Source organism: Tursiops truncatus, chromosome 11, assembly GCF_011762595.2.
Source record: "Tursiops truncatus isolate mTurTru1 chromosome 11, mTurTru1.mat.Y, whole genome shotgun sequence".
Lineage (NCBI taxonomy): Eukaryota > Metazoa > Chordata > Mammalia > Artiodactyla > Delphinidae > Tursiops > Tursiops truncatus.
Genome location: NC_047044.1, coordinates 24,642,360 through 24,657,676, shown reverse-complemented (window position 1 = coordinate 24,657,676; position 15,317 = coordinate 24,642,360). Strand labels below are relative to the sequence as shown.

Genomic DNA, 15,317 nt, shown 5'->3' with positions numbered 1-15,317 from the left:
TATGAAATATGTCAGAAAAGCCAGGCTAACCAAGAAGAAACTATGACAACTGAGTGTATAGAAATAAAGAGCACAGGACAGAAATCAGTAACAAAACCAAAGCTGATTCTTTTGAAAATACCAATAAGATGGACAAAAACTGAGAGAAGATGTAAATAAACTCAAAGAATGAAAATTCAAAATCTGCTCTTCTTCCAATGTTCACTCTTAATCAATGGGAATAGTGGTTAGGAGCACGCCTTAAATAAAAAGAATATAAGCTAAATGCAAATAGACTTGATAACCCAGCTGAAATGGATAAAATTCTATATAACATTAAAATTCCAAGTGTCAGGAAAGATACAAAAACCTTGAATATAACCATTAAAGAAACTGGAATAGTAATTAAAGAGCACCATCCCCCAACCCCTGACAAAAATAAGTTGGGCAGTTTGGTACAGAAAGCACAGTATCCTTCAGTCAGAGTTTAAACTTGGCTTTACTGCTTCTAAGCTATGACCTTCAGCCAAACAGAACTTAACTGAAATCCGTTTTTCTCATCCATAAAATGGGGATAACCGAACTTTTATAGGCTCTAGATATCAAATGAAATGACAACCACTGATAAACTGTAAGGGGCTAGACACATAACAATTACTGAAATAGTCTGAAAATTGCAAAAATATATTTACTTGTTCTACAAATATTGTACTTCTAACACATGCCTGGCTCTGTAGTTTGACACTTACTGATGAAGTGAAGTTTAACATTTAGCTTATCTAGACTAAATAGGAATTAAACTAGAAGACAGCCCAGGAGAGGAGCATTGTGACACATAGCATCCTGGACAATGAAAACCTAGTTTCCAACAGTTTTAAAAGGTCTTTAATTATTTCGTTAAAATGAAATGGGGGTATAGCTGCTGTATTTTAGACCTGAAAGGTATCAAATCATATACCTTTGTCCTATTTATCATCCTAGTTACCAACAAGACAAATTAACTTTAGTCCTTAAGTTTTGGCACTTATGGGTGATCTCTCTACTCAGTTTGATATTGTTTATCATTTTAATTAGAAAGAATACTTAAAAGATTTAGAAAATAATATCTTTAAAGATAAGAACCTTCCTCATTTTTAACAGTTACCGAGAAGCATCATTGTAGTACTCTGGAAAACTGACAGCCAATTTCAAAATACAGTATGAGAAGTTACTGATTTACATGCAAAGAGTCAGTTTCCTGGTTTTCAAAATTAATTTTTCTTAATATTTAAAGCAAATTATCATTCTGAGTAGATTGGAATCTTTTAGAAATAGTATTAGAACATACTTTAGCAACATATAAAGTACATATTTTTTTCTAGTAGCCTAGGCACATAAAATAATTAGGGACATTTCCTAAGCCTTAGCCTCTGTTTGCTGTATGTAACCCTTGATTTCATTGTCATCTTCCAATCACACATTCTGTAAAATGATTGGCAACTGACCTCTATCAATCACAGGGGTGATGAGAGAACTGATCCACTGTGGTCTGTCTAGGAATGTAAAGAACTCAGGTCTTCCCGATGGATTTGCAATAACTATTTTAAAAAATCTTTTGTCCACTACAGTTCCCTACACTGCTTAATGGCCACATGCCAGTGCCAATCCCCAGTCTGGACAGAGCTGCTTCTCCAGTACTGCTTTCTTCGAACTCTCAGAAATCCTGATGACATCTGGCCACAATTAAAGACTCATTAACTGATGAAACAAATTTGTCCCCATGGGCTAGTTTACCTGTGTCATGAGAAGGACGTTGTGAAACCCGTCTGTTAATTTGGTTTGCACTTTTCATAACATGGATGGTCTAGATTTATGTTACCATTTTAAAAACTTTTTTATATTCAAGTATATATGAAAATCTGTTTTGCATTAAGTGAATTTTAATGTTTTTGTTTTTTATATCTTCTTAGCTCTTAAGTGTTGAACACTGTTGACAGTGAAGAACTTTTCTTAATGGTTTTCAATGTAACTAATAAGGATGTGAAGCTTTTTTCCTCTTTAATTCTGCATATGCTGAACTGTGCTTATATACACTATAACCAGCTGTGCCTTCCTTTGCATTTAGTTTAATGTAAATGATTTATATATTTTTTAGTATTAAGAGAAATTGAAAGACAAAAATTAGTATCAAACAGCTCTCTAGTGGAATTTCACTATTTTTCACAAGTAGACAATATGAAAGCAGATTCATATTCTTTTTTGCTTTCAACTGTATGAGAATTGCCTTAGGACCTCTTTTGAACTGAAATTCAGTGAATATAATGTCCAAGTAATGTTTTTATAAGAAAAAAACTAAGCCATATTTAGACAATAAACTTTCATAAAAGAAAATATTCTAAAGTGCATTTTTTGAGAAATGAACGTTGAAAGGGTAGCTTCCTGTTTACAGTCTTTTAGACTCCTTCCAAACAAAAACCTGAGATGGAAAAGCTATAAAGTTCACTCTATACATGCCCCTGGAATATTTCCTAGTTTAGCACATTCTTGTTTAAAAAAATTATTAACCTGGTTCTCCCAGTTTTCCATAGAGAATCATACCTCTCTGATGCATTTACTGTATCATTATGTTAGGGTTTCTCTAAACCCCTGAAACTATAATTAACATTTAAAAATCCTATGCTTTGGAAGAGGTTCACAGACTGGTGATGAATACAAATAACAAAGAAACAATTTTGTAACACCAGGTGTCTTCATGTGTATAGGTATAGCCTTGCTTGTGGAAATTGAGAGGTGTAGGATACACTGCTTTATGTATTACTGTTTATGGTGAGAATGAAGGAAAACTGATCAAAGAAATATAAAATTCTTCAGGAGCCTCATCATTGTGGAACTGAACTGATTATATAACAATTTGGAATACTCAGCAGTAAATTCTTCTGTGCAGTGTAGTTTAGAGCAATGATAATAGAAACATATTTTCTGTTCCTTCAAAAAATCACCAGGCACTAGTCTACAGTGCCACTCTGTATATGAAGTAGTAAAGTTCTAATGTAAGACAAAAGAACTGGAAAGTGCCCAGTGCTTCCAATTCAAGATTAAGTTAATTATCATCCTTAACTATAACAGAAACCAATTTGAAATGTGGCTAAATAATTCATTGATCCAAATGAGGCATTAAATGGCAGGGATTATGAGAAAGGGTAAAAAATAAAGGTTGCCAAAACAAATATTTCTTGAATTTTCAGGAAATCTAAAATTTTGTTTTGACACTTACAAAGTGAGATTTTCAATTGGAATTGAGCATCTCTGTGTTTGGGGATGTATGCCCTTATCTGAGGAAGAAAATCCAAACACTCCAATATGCATCTTTGAATATAAAATGGGCCTGGTTCCAAAAATCTCCAAATAGACACTACTGTCACTCCCTTATAGGCTAAGGATAATTCTGTACATTTAAAATAAAAGCTGGTCCAGGGGACTGGTATTCACCAAACATAAAATGTTAGAAGAGGCCTTTGAGAATGCATCCAACCACCATTTCCAGGTAAGGACAACTGCACAGGAGAAGTGGGAGTTGCCTAAGGCTACATAGTTCATTAAAGGTAGAACAATGATTGGTGCTCAGTCCAGTTCTAGTTCCCCATGCCTAGCTATAGGTAACTACTGGTCCAAAGCTGTATGTTAGGTAGAAAAAAACAAAAAAAGAGCATTAAAAAAAAAAAACCCTGTTTTGTCAGATAAGAGCACACCTCAAATTCAAGATTCTCACAGAGAAACTAAGTCAATGTGCAAAAACCTCAACCAAAAATATTATTTTAAATGTAAATGTTGAATGTAAATCTGATTCTTGTACTCCCTTCCTCCAAATACTATGATTAACATACACTCTAGCTCCACATATTAGAAATGGAAAAATACAGTAATTTTCGATGGATCAAAAAACTCACTATAACACAAATAGAGAAATGGAGGTATTGAAGTATAACACTTATAGCTCTGACTCATTCTGTGTGTTGGGTTGGTTTGTTTGTTTTTTTAAACAATTATTTTAGTCAGAAAATAGGTTTCAAAAAACGTAAGAAATAACTTTGTTTCCCCCTTTTTATATGTTTGCTTGATCAGTGTTAAAATGCTATGTATGGTAAAGTTTTATAGATCTATAACCTAAACGTTGGTCTCTTTGTACACATCTTTTCTATGACTGCAAATCTTCATTCAACTTTCATATATGTATCATTTTTACTGTTATTTTTGTTCAATAAATACTTTGTGATAAAAGGTGTGAAGAGGCAAGTGGATTGGCTTACTTCCATTTACTTGGGATGATCCAAATTCCACCATTCTATAGGGTGTAAGTTGGAAAATGAATTGTTATCTAGCTAAATATTGCACATCGAGACACACTATGTATATATAAATCTTATTTAAACACAGATATTTAAGGAAACAAATATACTTATTGAGGTTGAGTTGGGTGGAAGGGAATGGATTTGAAAAGTGGTCCTGTGATCTCTTAAATATGAAGTTCTATCTGTCATTCTGTACTGAGATAGGGAGGTAAGGAGAATGGGAAAAACGAAATTACCATTTATTCTTTTAGCTACAAATAATATCAGGAAATTAAAGCCATCCCACGTTCATGGATTAGAGCACTTAATATTGTTAAGATCACAATACTACCGAGAGTGATCTACCAATTCAATGCAATTCCTATCACAATCCCAAAGAAACTTATTTTCCCCAGAAATAGAAAATCCCATCCTAAAATTTACATGGAATTTCAAGGAACCTTGAATATACAAAACAATCTTGAAAAAGGAAAACAAAGGTGGAGGACTTACACTTCTTGATTTCAAAACTTACAAAGCTACAATTAATTAAAACATTGCGGTACTGGCAGAAGGACAGAGATGTAGACTGAGAGAACAGAATTGAGAGCCCTGAAATAAACCCTCATACCTATGGTCAACTAATTTTCAACATGGATGCCAAGACCATCCAGTGGGAAAAAGACAGTTCTTTCAACAAGTAGGGCTAGGAAAACTACATACTCATATGCAAAAGAATAAGGTTGGACATTCACTTTACACCACAGACAAAAATTAATTCAAAATGGATCAAGGCCCTAAATGTAAGCGCTAAAACTATAAAACTCTTAAAATGGGGGAAAATATTCATGTTCTTGGATTTGGCAATACCAACTTAAATATGCCACCAACACCAGAGGCAACAAAAGAAAAAATAAACTGGACTTCATTAAAATTAAAAACTTCTGTATATATCAATAGGACATCATCAAGAAAGTGAACACAACCCACAGGAGAAAATAATTACAACTCATATACCTCATAAGGGTCTAATCCAGAATATATAAAGAACTCCTACAACTCAACAACAAAAAGACATCCAACCAAATTTTAAAAAGGGCAAAGGACTTGAATAGACATTTCTCTAAAGCAGATACACAAATGGCCAGTAAACACATGAAAAGCTGCTTAACACCCAGTCATTAGGAAAATGCAAATCAAAACCACAATGAGGCACCACTTCACAGCTATTAGAATGAATATAATGGGAGAAAATTTAAAAAGCAAGGACGAGGAGAAACTGGACCTCATATATTACTACTGAGAATGTAAAATGGTACGGTCACTGTAGAAAACAGTTTGGCGGTTCCTCAAAAAGTTAAACATAATATTACTAACTAACCCAACAATTCCACTCCTAGGTATATAAAACCCAAAGAATTGAAAACAAGGGTTCAAACAGATGCTTGTATACCAGTGTTCATAGTGACATTATTTACAACAGCCAAAAATGGAAAAAAACAGTGTCTATCAACAGATGAGTGGATAAGCAAATGTTGTATAGTCGTACAACGTTATTCAGGCATGAAAACAAATGAAGTTCTGACACATGCTACAACATGGATGAACCTTGAAAACATCACGCAGGTGAAATAAGCCAGACACAAAAAAACAAGTGTGCTATGATTCCACTTACATGAAATATCTAGAATAAGCAAATTCACAAAGACAAAAAGTATTGGATTGGCCAAAAACTTCGTTCAGGTTTTTCTGTATAACATCTTACAGAAAAACCCAACCGAACTTTTTGGCCAATCCACGATATATGAGAGGTTACCCAAGAGCTGGGGAAAGGGGAAAACGTGGGAGGGTGGGGGTTAAATCTTAATGGGTACAAAGTTTCTGTTTGGAGTGATGAAAAACTTTGGAGCTCGACTGTGGTAAATGCTTTACAACACTGTGAACGTAATAATTAATGCCACTGAACTGTATACTTACGAAGTATAAAAATGGCAACTTTTATGTTATATGTATTTTACCACAATTTTAAAAAATAGTAAAAACAAAAACACACACACAAAAAACAACCACATGAACTGTCTTGGGTCAAAAAGATCGTTATAACATGTTAACAAGTACTCTTTCAAATGTAAGCTGATAAAGCACCAAATAGAATGCAGCCACTTCTATATATAGAGTAACATATTCAGTGTGTTAACAACATCACTTGGAAGGAAAACAAAAAGGCATCCTCTCTTACCTTTAAGAACCTTGTCAGTTTAAGATGAATCACGTGTTCAAGGTTCAATATTTCTGAGTTTCAATTGTCTTCACTGCAAAGTTTTCAGAATCTGAATGGTGCTCAAGTATCAAAAAAAAATCAAATTTCTTAGTAAAATGAAGAAACATCCCCAGCTTTTCCTAGGAAGAACAATTTTATGTAACTGCTGGATACAGTTCTTCACCTTTTATATGCAAGAATGAAACAAATGGATAACTATGTCAAATTTGCAACAAATATATCATGAATGAAATGACAAATCTGACAATGATACTTAAAAGTGCTATCCTATAAAATTACAGTAAAGATTATTAAATGAATGGCCAGCACAATTATAAATTAATTGCCATTGACACAGTGAGACTTCATCATCTTAAGGAGATCCATTAAGAGAAAATGATCCCAGAGATTGGTTCAAGATGGCAAAGTAGAAGGACATGCGCTCACTCCCTCTTGTGAGAGCACCAGAATCACAACTAACTGCTGAACAATCATCGACAGGAAGACACTGGAACTCACCAAAAAAGATACCCCACACCCGAAGACAAATGAGAAGCGGCAGTGAGATGGTAGGAGGGGTGCAATCAATAAAATCAAGCCCCATAACCGCTGGGTGGGTGACTCACAAACTGGAGAACAATTATACCACAGAAGTCCACCCACTGGAGTGAAGTTTCTGAGCCCCACGTCAGGCTTCCCAACCTGGGGGTCTGGCAACAGGAAGAGGAATTCCCACAGAATCAGACTTTGAAGGCTAGCAGAATTTGATTGCAGGACTTCAACAGGACTAGGGGAAACAGAGACTCCACTCTTGGAGGGCACACACAAGGTAGTGTGCGCACTGGGACCTAGGGGAAGGAGCAGTGACCCCATAGGAGACTGAACCAGACCTACCTGCTACTGTTGGAGGGTCTCCTGCAGAGGCGGGGGGTGGCTGAGGCTCACCGTGGCGACAAGGACACTGGCAGCAGAAGTTCTGGAAGTACTGCTTGGCATAAATCCTACTGGAGTCCGCTATTAGGCCCACCAAAGAGCCCAGTAGGCTCCAGTGCTGGGTCACCTCAGGCCAACCAACCAACAGGGAGGGAACTCATCCCCATCCATCAGCAAACAAGTGGATTAAAGTTTTACTGAGCTCTGCCCACCAGAGCAACAGCCAGCTCTACCCACCACCAGTTACCCACCATCAGTCCCTCCCATCAGGAAGCTTGCAAAAGCCTCTTAGATAGCTCATCCACCAGAGAGCAGACAGCAGAAGCAAGAAGAACTACAATCCTGCAGCCTGTGGAACAAAAACCACATTCACAGAAAGACAAGATGAAAAGGCAGAGGGCTGGGTACCAGATGAAGGAACAAGATAAAACCCCAGAAAAACAACTAAATGAAGTGGAGATAGGCAGCCTTCCAGAAAAAGAATTCAGAATAATGATAGTGAAGATGATCCAGGACCTTGGGAAAACAATGAAGGCAAAGATCAAGAAGATGCAAGAAATCTAACAATGACTTAGAAGAATTAAAGAACAAACACCTAGAAGAAGTAAAGAACAGAGATGAACAACACAATAGCTGAAATGAAAAATACGCTAGAAGGAATCAATGGCAGAATAACTAAGGCAGAAGAATGGATAAGTGACCTGGAAGACAGAATGGTGGAATTCACTGCCATGCAACAGACTACAGAAATAAGAATGAAAGGAAATGAAGACAGCCTAAGAGACCTCTGGGACAACATTAAATGCACCAACATTCACATTATAGGGGTCCCAGAAGGAGAAGAGAGAGAGAAAGGACCCGAGAAAATATTTGAAGAGATTATAGTTGAAAACTTCCCTAACATGGGGAAGGAAATAGCCACCCAGGTCCAGGCAGCACAGAGAGTCCCAGGCAGGATAAACCCAAGGAGAAACACACCAAGACACACAGTAATCAAACTGACAAAAATTAAAGACAGAGAAAAATTATTAAAAGCAACAAGGGAAAACTGACAAATAACATACAAGGGAACTCCCATAATGTTAACGGCTGATTTCTCAGCAGAAACTCTACAAGCCAGAAGGGAGTGGCATCATATATTTAAAGTGATGAAAGGGAAGAACCTACAACCAAGATTACTCTACCCGGCAAGGATCTCATTCAGATTCAATGGAGAAATCAAAAGCTTTACAGACAAGCAAAAGCTAAGAGAATTCAGCACCACCAAACCAGCTCTACAGCAAATGCTAAAGGAACTTCTCTAAGAAGTGGGAAACACAAGAGAAGGACCTACAAAAACAAAAACAAAACAATTAAGAAAATGGTAATAGGAACATACATATTGATAATTACCTTAAATGTGAATGGATTAAATGCTCCAACCAAAAGGCAGAGGCTGGCTGAATGGATACAAAAACAAGACCCATATGTATGCTGTCCACAGGAGACCCACTTCAGACCTAGGGACACATACAGACTGAAGGTGAGGGGATGGAAAAAGATATTCTATGCAAATGGAAATCAAAAGAAAGCTGGAATAGCAGTACTCATATCAGATAAAACAGACTTTAAAATAATGTTACAAGAGACAAGGAAGGACACTACATAATGACCAAGGGATCGATCCAAGAATAAGATATAACAATTATAAACATATATGCACCCAACATAAGAGCACCTCAATACATAAGGCAAATGCTAACAACTATAAAAGAGAAAATTGACAGTATCACAATAATAGTGGGGGACTTTACCACCTCATTTACATCAATGGACAGATCATCCAGACAGAAAATTAATAAGGAAACACATGCTTTAAATGACACAAAAGACCAGATAGATTTAATTGATATTTATAAGACATTCCATCCGAAAACAGCAGATTACACTTCCTTCTCAAGTGAACAGCGAACATTCTCCAGGATAGATCACATCTTGGGTCAGAGATCAAGCCTTGGTAAATTTAAGAAAACTGAAATCATATCAAGCATCTTTTCCGACCACAACGCTATGACATTAGAAATCAATTACAGGGGAAAAAACATAAAAAATACAAACACGAGAAGGCGAAACAATACATTACTAAATAACCAAGAGACCACTGAAGAAATCAAAGAGGAAATCAAAAAATACCTAGAGAGAAATGACAATGAAAACATGACGATCCAAAACCTATGGGATGCAGCAAAAGCAGTTCTAAGAGGGAAGTTTATAGCTATACGATCATGCCTCAAGAAACAAGAAAAATCTAAAATAAACAATCTAATCTTACATCTAAAGGAACTAGAGAAAGAAGAACAAACAAAACCCAAAGTTAGTAGAAGGAAAGAAATCATAAAGACCAGAGAAGAAATAAATGAAATAAAAACAAAGAAAACAATAGCAAAGATCAATAAAACTAAAAGCTGGTTCTTTGAGAAGATAAACAAAATTGATAATTCTTTAGCCAGACTCATCAAGAAAAAGAGGGAGAAGACTCAAATCAATAAAATTAGAAATGAAAAAAGATGTTACAACAGACACTGCAGAAATACAAAGCATCATAAGAGACTATTACAAGCAACTCTATGCCAATAAAATAGACAACCTGGAAGAAATGGACAAGTTCTTAGAAAAGTATAACCTTCCAAGACTGAACCAGGAAGAAACAGAAAATATGAACAGACCAATCACAAGTAATGAAACTGAAACTGTGATTAAAACTCTTCCAACAAACAAAAGTCCAGGACCAGATGGCTTCACAGGTGAATTCTATCAAACATTTAGAGAAGAGCTAACACCCATCCTTCTCAAACTCTTCCAAAACACTGCAGAGGGAGGAACACTCCCAACTCATTCTAGGAGGCTACCATCACCCTGATACCCAAACCAGACAAAGATACCACAAAAAAAGAAAATTACAAAGCAATATCACTGATGAATATAGATACAAAAATCCTCAACAAAATACTAGCAAACAGATTCCGACAACACACTAAAAGGATCATATACCATATCAAGTGGGATTTATCCCAGGGATGCAAGGATTCTTCAATATATACAAATCAACCAATGTGACACGCCATATTAACAAACTGAAGAATAAAAACCATATGATCATCTCAATAGAAGTGGAAAAAGCTTTTGACAAAATTCAATACCCATTTATGATAAAAAAAAAAAAAAACTCTCCAGAGAGCGGGCATAGAGGGAACCTACCTCAACATAATAAAAACCATATATGACAAACCCACAGCAAACATCATTCTCAGTGGTGAAAAACTGTAAGCATTTCCCCTAAGATCAGGAACAAGTATGTCCACTCTTGATACTATTATTCAACATAATTTTGGAAGTCCTAGCCACAGCAATCATAGAAGAAAAAGGAATACAAATTGGAAAAGCAGTAAAACTGTCACTATTCGCAGATGACATGATACTATACATAGATAATCCTAAAGATGCCACCAGAGGGCTTCCCTACTGGCACAGTAGTTAAGAATCTGCCAGCCAATGCAGGGGATATGGGTTCAGGCCCTGGTCCGGGAAGATTCCACATGCCATGAAGCAACTAAGCCCATGCGCTACAACTACTGAGCCTGTGTGCCACAATTACTGAAACCCGCGTGCCTAGAACCCGTGCTCCACAACGAGAAGCCACCGCAATGAGTAGCCCCTGCTTGCTGCAACTAGAGAAAGCCTGCCCGCAGCAAAGACCCAACACAGCCAAAATGAATAAAGTTAAAAAAAAAAAAAAAAAAGATGCCACCAGAAAACTACTAGACCTAATCAATGAATTTGGTAAAGTTGCAGGATACAAAATTAATACACAGAAACCTCTTGCATTCCTATACATTAACAACAAAAGATCAGAAAGAGAAATTAAGGAAATAATCCCATTCACCACTGCAACAAAAAGAATAAAATACCTAAGAATAAACCCACCTAAGGAGGTAAAAGACCTGTATGCAGAAAACTATAAGACACTGATGAAAGAAATCAAAGATAACACAAACAGATGGAGAGATATATCATGTTCTTGGATTGGAAGAATCAATATTGTGAAAATGACTATACTACCCAAAGCAATCTACAGATTCAATGCAATCTCTATCAAATTACCAATGGTAGTTTTTACAGAACAAAAAAATCTTAAAATTTGTATGGAGACAGAAAAGATCCCGAATAGCCAAAGCAATCTTGAGGGGAAAAAAAATGGAGCTGGAACAATCAGACTCCCTTACTTCAGACTATATTACAAAGCTACAGTAATCAAGACAATATGGTACTAGCACAAAAACAGACATATAGATCAATGGAACAGGATAGAAAGCCCAGAGTTAAACCAACACACCTATAGTCAACTAATCTATGACAAAGGAAGCAAGGATATACAATGGAGAAAAGACAGTTTCTTCAATAAGTGGTGCTGGGAAAACTGGACAGCTACATGTAAAGGACTGAAATTAGAACACTCCCTAACACCATACATAAAAATAAACTCAAAATGGATTAAAGGGTTTTGCAGGTGGCGCAGTGGTTAAGAATCCACCTGCCAATGCAGGGAACACGGGTTCAAGCCCTGGTCTGGGGAGATCCCACATGCTGCGGAGCAACTAAGGCTGTGCACCACAACTACTGAGCCTGTGCTCTAGAGTCCACAAACCACAACTACTGAGCCTGTGTGCCACAACTACTGAAGCCCGTATGCCTAGAGCCCGTGCTCCGCAACGAGAAGCCACTGCAATGAGAAGCCCGCACACCACAACGAACAATTGCCCCCGCTCACCACAACTAGAGAAAGCCCGCATGCAGCAACGAAGACTCAATGCAGCCGAAAATAAATAAATAAATTTAAAAAAAGAATTAAAGACCTAAATGTCCAGTCTTACACTGGACACTATAAAACTCTTAGAGAAAAACATAGGAAGCACACTCTTTGGCATAAATCACAGCAAGATCTTTTTTGACCCACCTCCTAGAGTAATGGAAATAAAAACAAAAATAAACAACTGGGACCTAATGAAACTTAAAAGCTTTTGTACAGCAAAGGAAACAAGACGAAAAGGCCCTCAGAATGGGAGAAAATACTTGCAAATGAATCAACGGACAAAGGATTAATCTCCAAAAATAGAAACAGCTCATGCAGCTCAATATTAGAAAAACAAACAACTAATCAAAAAATAGGCAGAAGACCTAAATAGACTCCTCCAAAGACGACAAATAGATAGCCAACAGGCACATGAAAAGATGCTCAACAACACTAATTATTAGAGAAATGCAAATCAAAACTACAATGAGGTATCACCTCACACTGGTTAGAAAAGGTATCATCAGAAAGTCTACAAACAACAAATGCTGGAGAGAGTGTGGAGAAAAGGGAACCCTCTTGCACTGTTGGTGGGAATGTAAATTAATACAGCCACTATGGAGAACAGTACAGAGGTTCATTAAAAAACTAAAAATAGAATTACCATATGACCCAGCAATCCCACTACTGGGCATATACCCAGAGAAAACCATAATTCAAAAAGACACATGTACCCCAATGTTCACTGCAGCACTATTTACAATAGCCAGGTCATGGAAGCAACCTAAATGCCCATTGACAGAAGAATGGATAAAGACGATGTGATACATATATACAATGGAATATTACTCAGCCATAAAAAAGAACGAAATTGGGTCAGTTGTAGAGACGTGGATGGATCTAGAGACTGTCATACAGAGTGAAGTAAGTCAGAAAGAGAAAAACAAATATCATATATTAATGCATATATGTGGAATCTAGGAAAATGGTACAGATGAACCGGTTTGCAAGGCAGAAATAGAGACACAGATGTAGAGAACAAACGTATTGACACCAAGAGGGGAAAGTGGGGTGGGGGTGGTGTGATGAATTGGGAGATTGGGATTGACATATATACACTAACATGTATAAAATAGATAACTAAAAAGAACCTGCTGCATAAAAATAAATAAATAAAATTGGAAAAAAAAAAGATCCCATTCTGCACAGCCTTCTTCCCCAAGAAAGAACTGTGACTCAACAAAACCACATTTTAACAACATGAAGATTTTGTTATTATAAATTTCAAAACAAAATGGAGGAATTTTCACATAATATTTATAACCTTCAAAGTACAATATTAATACATATCTGTCAGTTAGAAATAACAGCAGTTTGTTAGGCTACAGGGTTTAACATAAAACCAATTTACAAATGTGAAAAGCAGTAGTGGTCCAATATTCACCATTACACATGAATCTGTTTCTTCCAGAAAATTTTTCTTAAAAAATTAAAATTTCAGTATTATGAAATATTAAAATAACACCCCAAACATGCCACAATCACTATTCACAAATAAAATTAAAATGAAATATACAAAAATTCACTTAATACTGTTAAATAACAACAAACTACAAGATTTCCTGAACAGAAATGGTAGGACCCCTGAATGTTTTACAGTGAATGTCAGGAAAAGAATTAAGTTATGACTATTTTCATGATATATAAGCCCAAAATTTACATGACCATTTCAAAATATCGCAATTAAGATTTGCAGTTGGTAAGATGCACTAAACAAACAGTCCTTAAAAGTGAACACAAATGCTTAAAACACTGTTACCAACACCAAGGTGTATTTATGATGTTCAAAAAGATGCATAATTAAAACTGTAATATTTACTACCTCTGGTAAACAGATAATATCTATAATGCTTTAAAACAATCTTCCAAGTTCTCATTTCTCTCATTTGTATTTAGCATGGCTCATTTCAAAGACATATTACAGCTTTCAACTGATTCCAAGTGAATGTTATTAAAACACACACACACAGCTCCCAAATGAAATAAAACTGTTCCCCAATGATCATCCATTCTAATAAAAGAATTGTATTTAAAACAAATAAACAAAACAAGACCTCTGATGTTTGACTGGACTTGTATGGTTTAGTTTTAACTAAATTAAAGCACGATGTAAAATAGGTAAGTGTATTAGTATACAAATATCCAATAATATGCAGGAAATATTTCTAAAATGAGGAAAAATAAAAATAAATAATTTTGGTGCTTTAATTTACTGGTATTTAATACGAGATCCCCAAAATGTCAGATATTCACTTGCTTGAATCAACTTCTGCATCACATGCTTTCCTAAACATAATGTGCTTATCAATTTCTTACTACACTATTTGCCAATGTTCAATAAAAAAATTATATAGCATGAATGTAAGAGTGTTCAAGTTGGCTCACTTATTTTACTGTTAAGCAAAGCTGGATTTACATTCCAGGAAACACTGCAGTTTAATTTTAAAAACAAACAAAGAAAAAATGCAGCAGTAAAACAATTTGTGAGGAGAAACAGATGCATTCACGTATAATAAAGCCACTGCAACTTCTTCAGGCATTCAACTGTTGTGTTAAATAAACAGACAGTAGTTATTTAGCAGCAATGATTCCGCAATAAATAATGCATTGTGTTTCTCAGTCCTGCACAAAAATTGCAGCTACAGTTACATCAATAGCTGTAACCTACTGGCTCTAATGGCAGAGAAGACTTTAAAACCAACTGTACAAAAAAATTGTCACACTGTGACAACAAATATAAAAACAATTTGTAGGTCTGAAATAAAAAGACTCCACTGTGAAGAGGACAGTGTAGACAAACGAAGATTCCAAGTCCACCAAAAGAAATAACTGCCTTCAGATCTGAGTCCTTGATTGATAAGAAAGGCTGGGGGCTGGGCTTGAAACCATGTTACCAGACTTAAAAGAGCATGCTCTGTCTTCTGTTCTTCCCATGTCCTAAAATATAAAG

General features: G+C 35.9%; 2 protein-coding genes across 5 annotated transcripts in view; one reads left to right on the top strand and one right to left on the bottom strand.

Moving 5' to 3' along the window:
• ELK3 (ETS transcription factor ELK3) overlaps positions 1 to 4,240 on the top strand; it is a 69,815-nt gene extending 65,575 nt beyond the window's left edge. Inside the window, exon 5 of the mRNA XM_033866241.2 lies at positions 1,587 to 4,240. Within this exon, the coding sequence (XP_033722132.1) occupies positions 1,587 to 1,685 (99 nt within the window). The 3' untranslated portion in view covers positions 1,686 to 4,240. The remainder of the gene's footprint in view (positions 1 to 1,586) is intronic.
• CDK17 (cyclin dependent kinase 17) overlaps positions 1 to 15,317 on the bottom strand; it is a 121,818-nt gene that overhangs the window by 10,752 nt on the left and 95,749 nt on the right. For 2 of the 4 annotated variants that reach the window (XM_073788332.1, XM_073788329.1), the window contains exon 17: positions 8,794 to 8,978. In XM_073788332.1, the coding sequence (XP_073644433.1) occupies positions 8,809 to 8,978 (170 nt within the window). In that variant the 3' untranslated portion in view covers positions 8,794 to 8,808. Of the gene's footprint in view, positions 1 to 6,525; positions 6,627 to 8,793; positions 8,979 to 13,607; positions 15,305 to 15,317 lie in introns of those variants that run through there. The other 2 variants (XM_073788330.1, XM_073788333.1) reach the window with 2 other exon arrangements.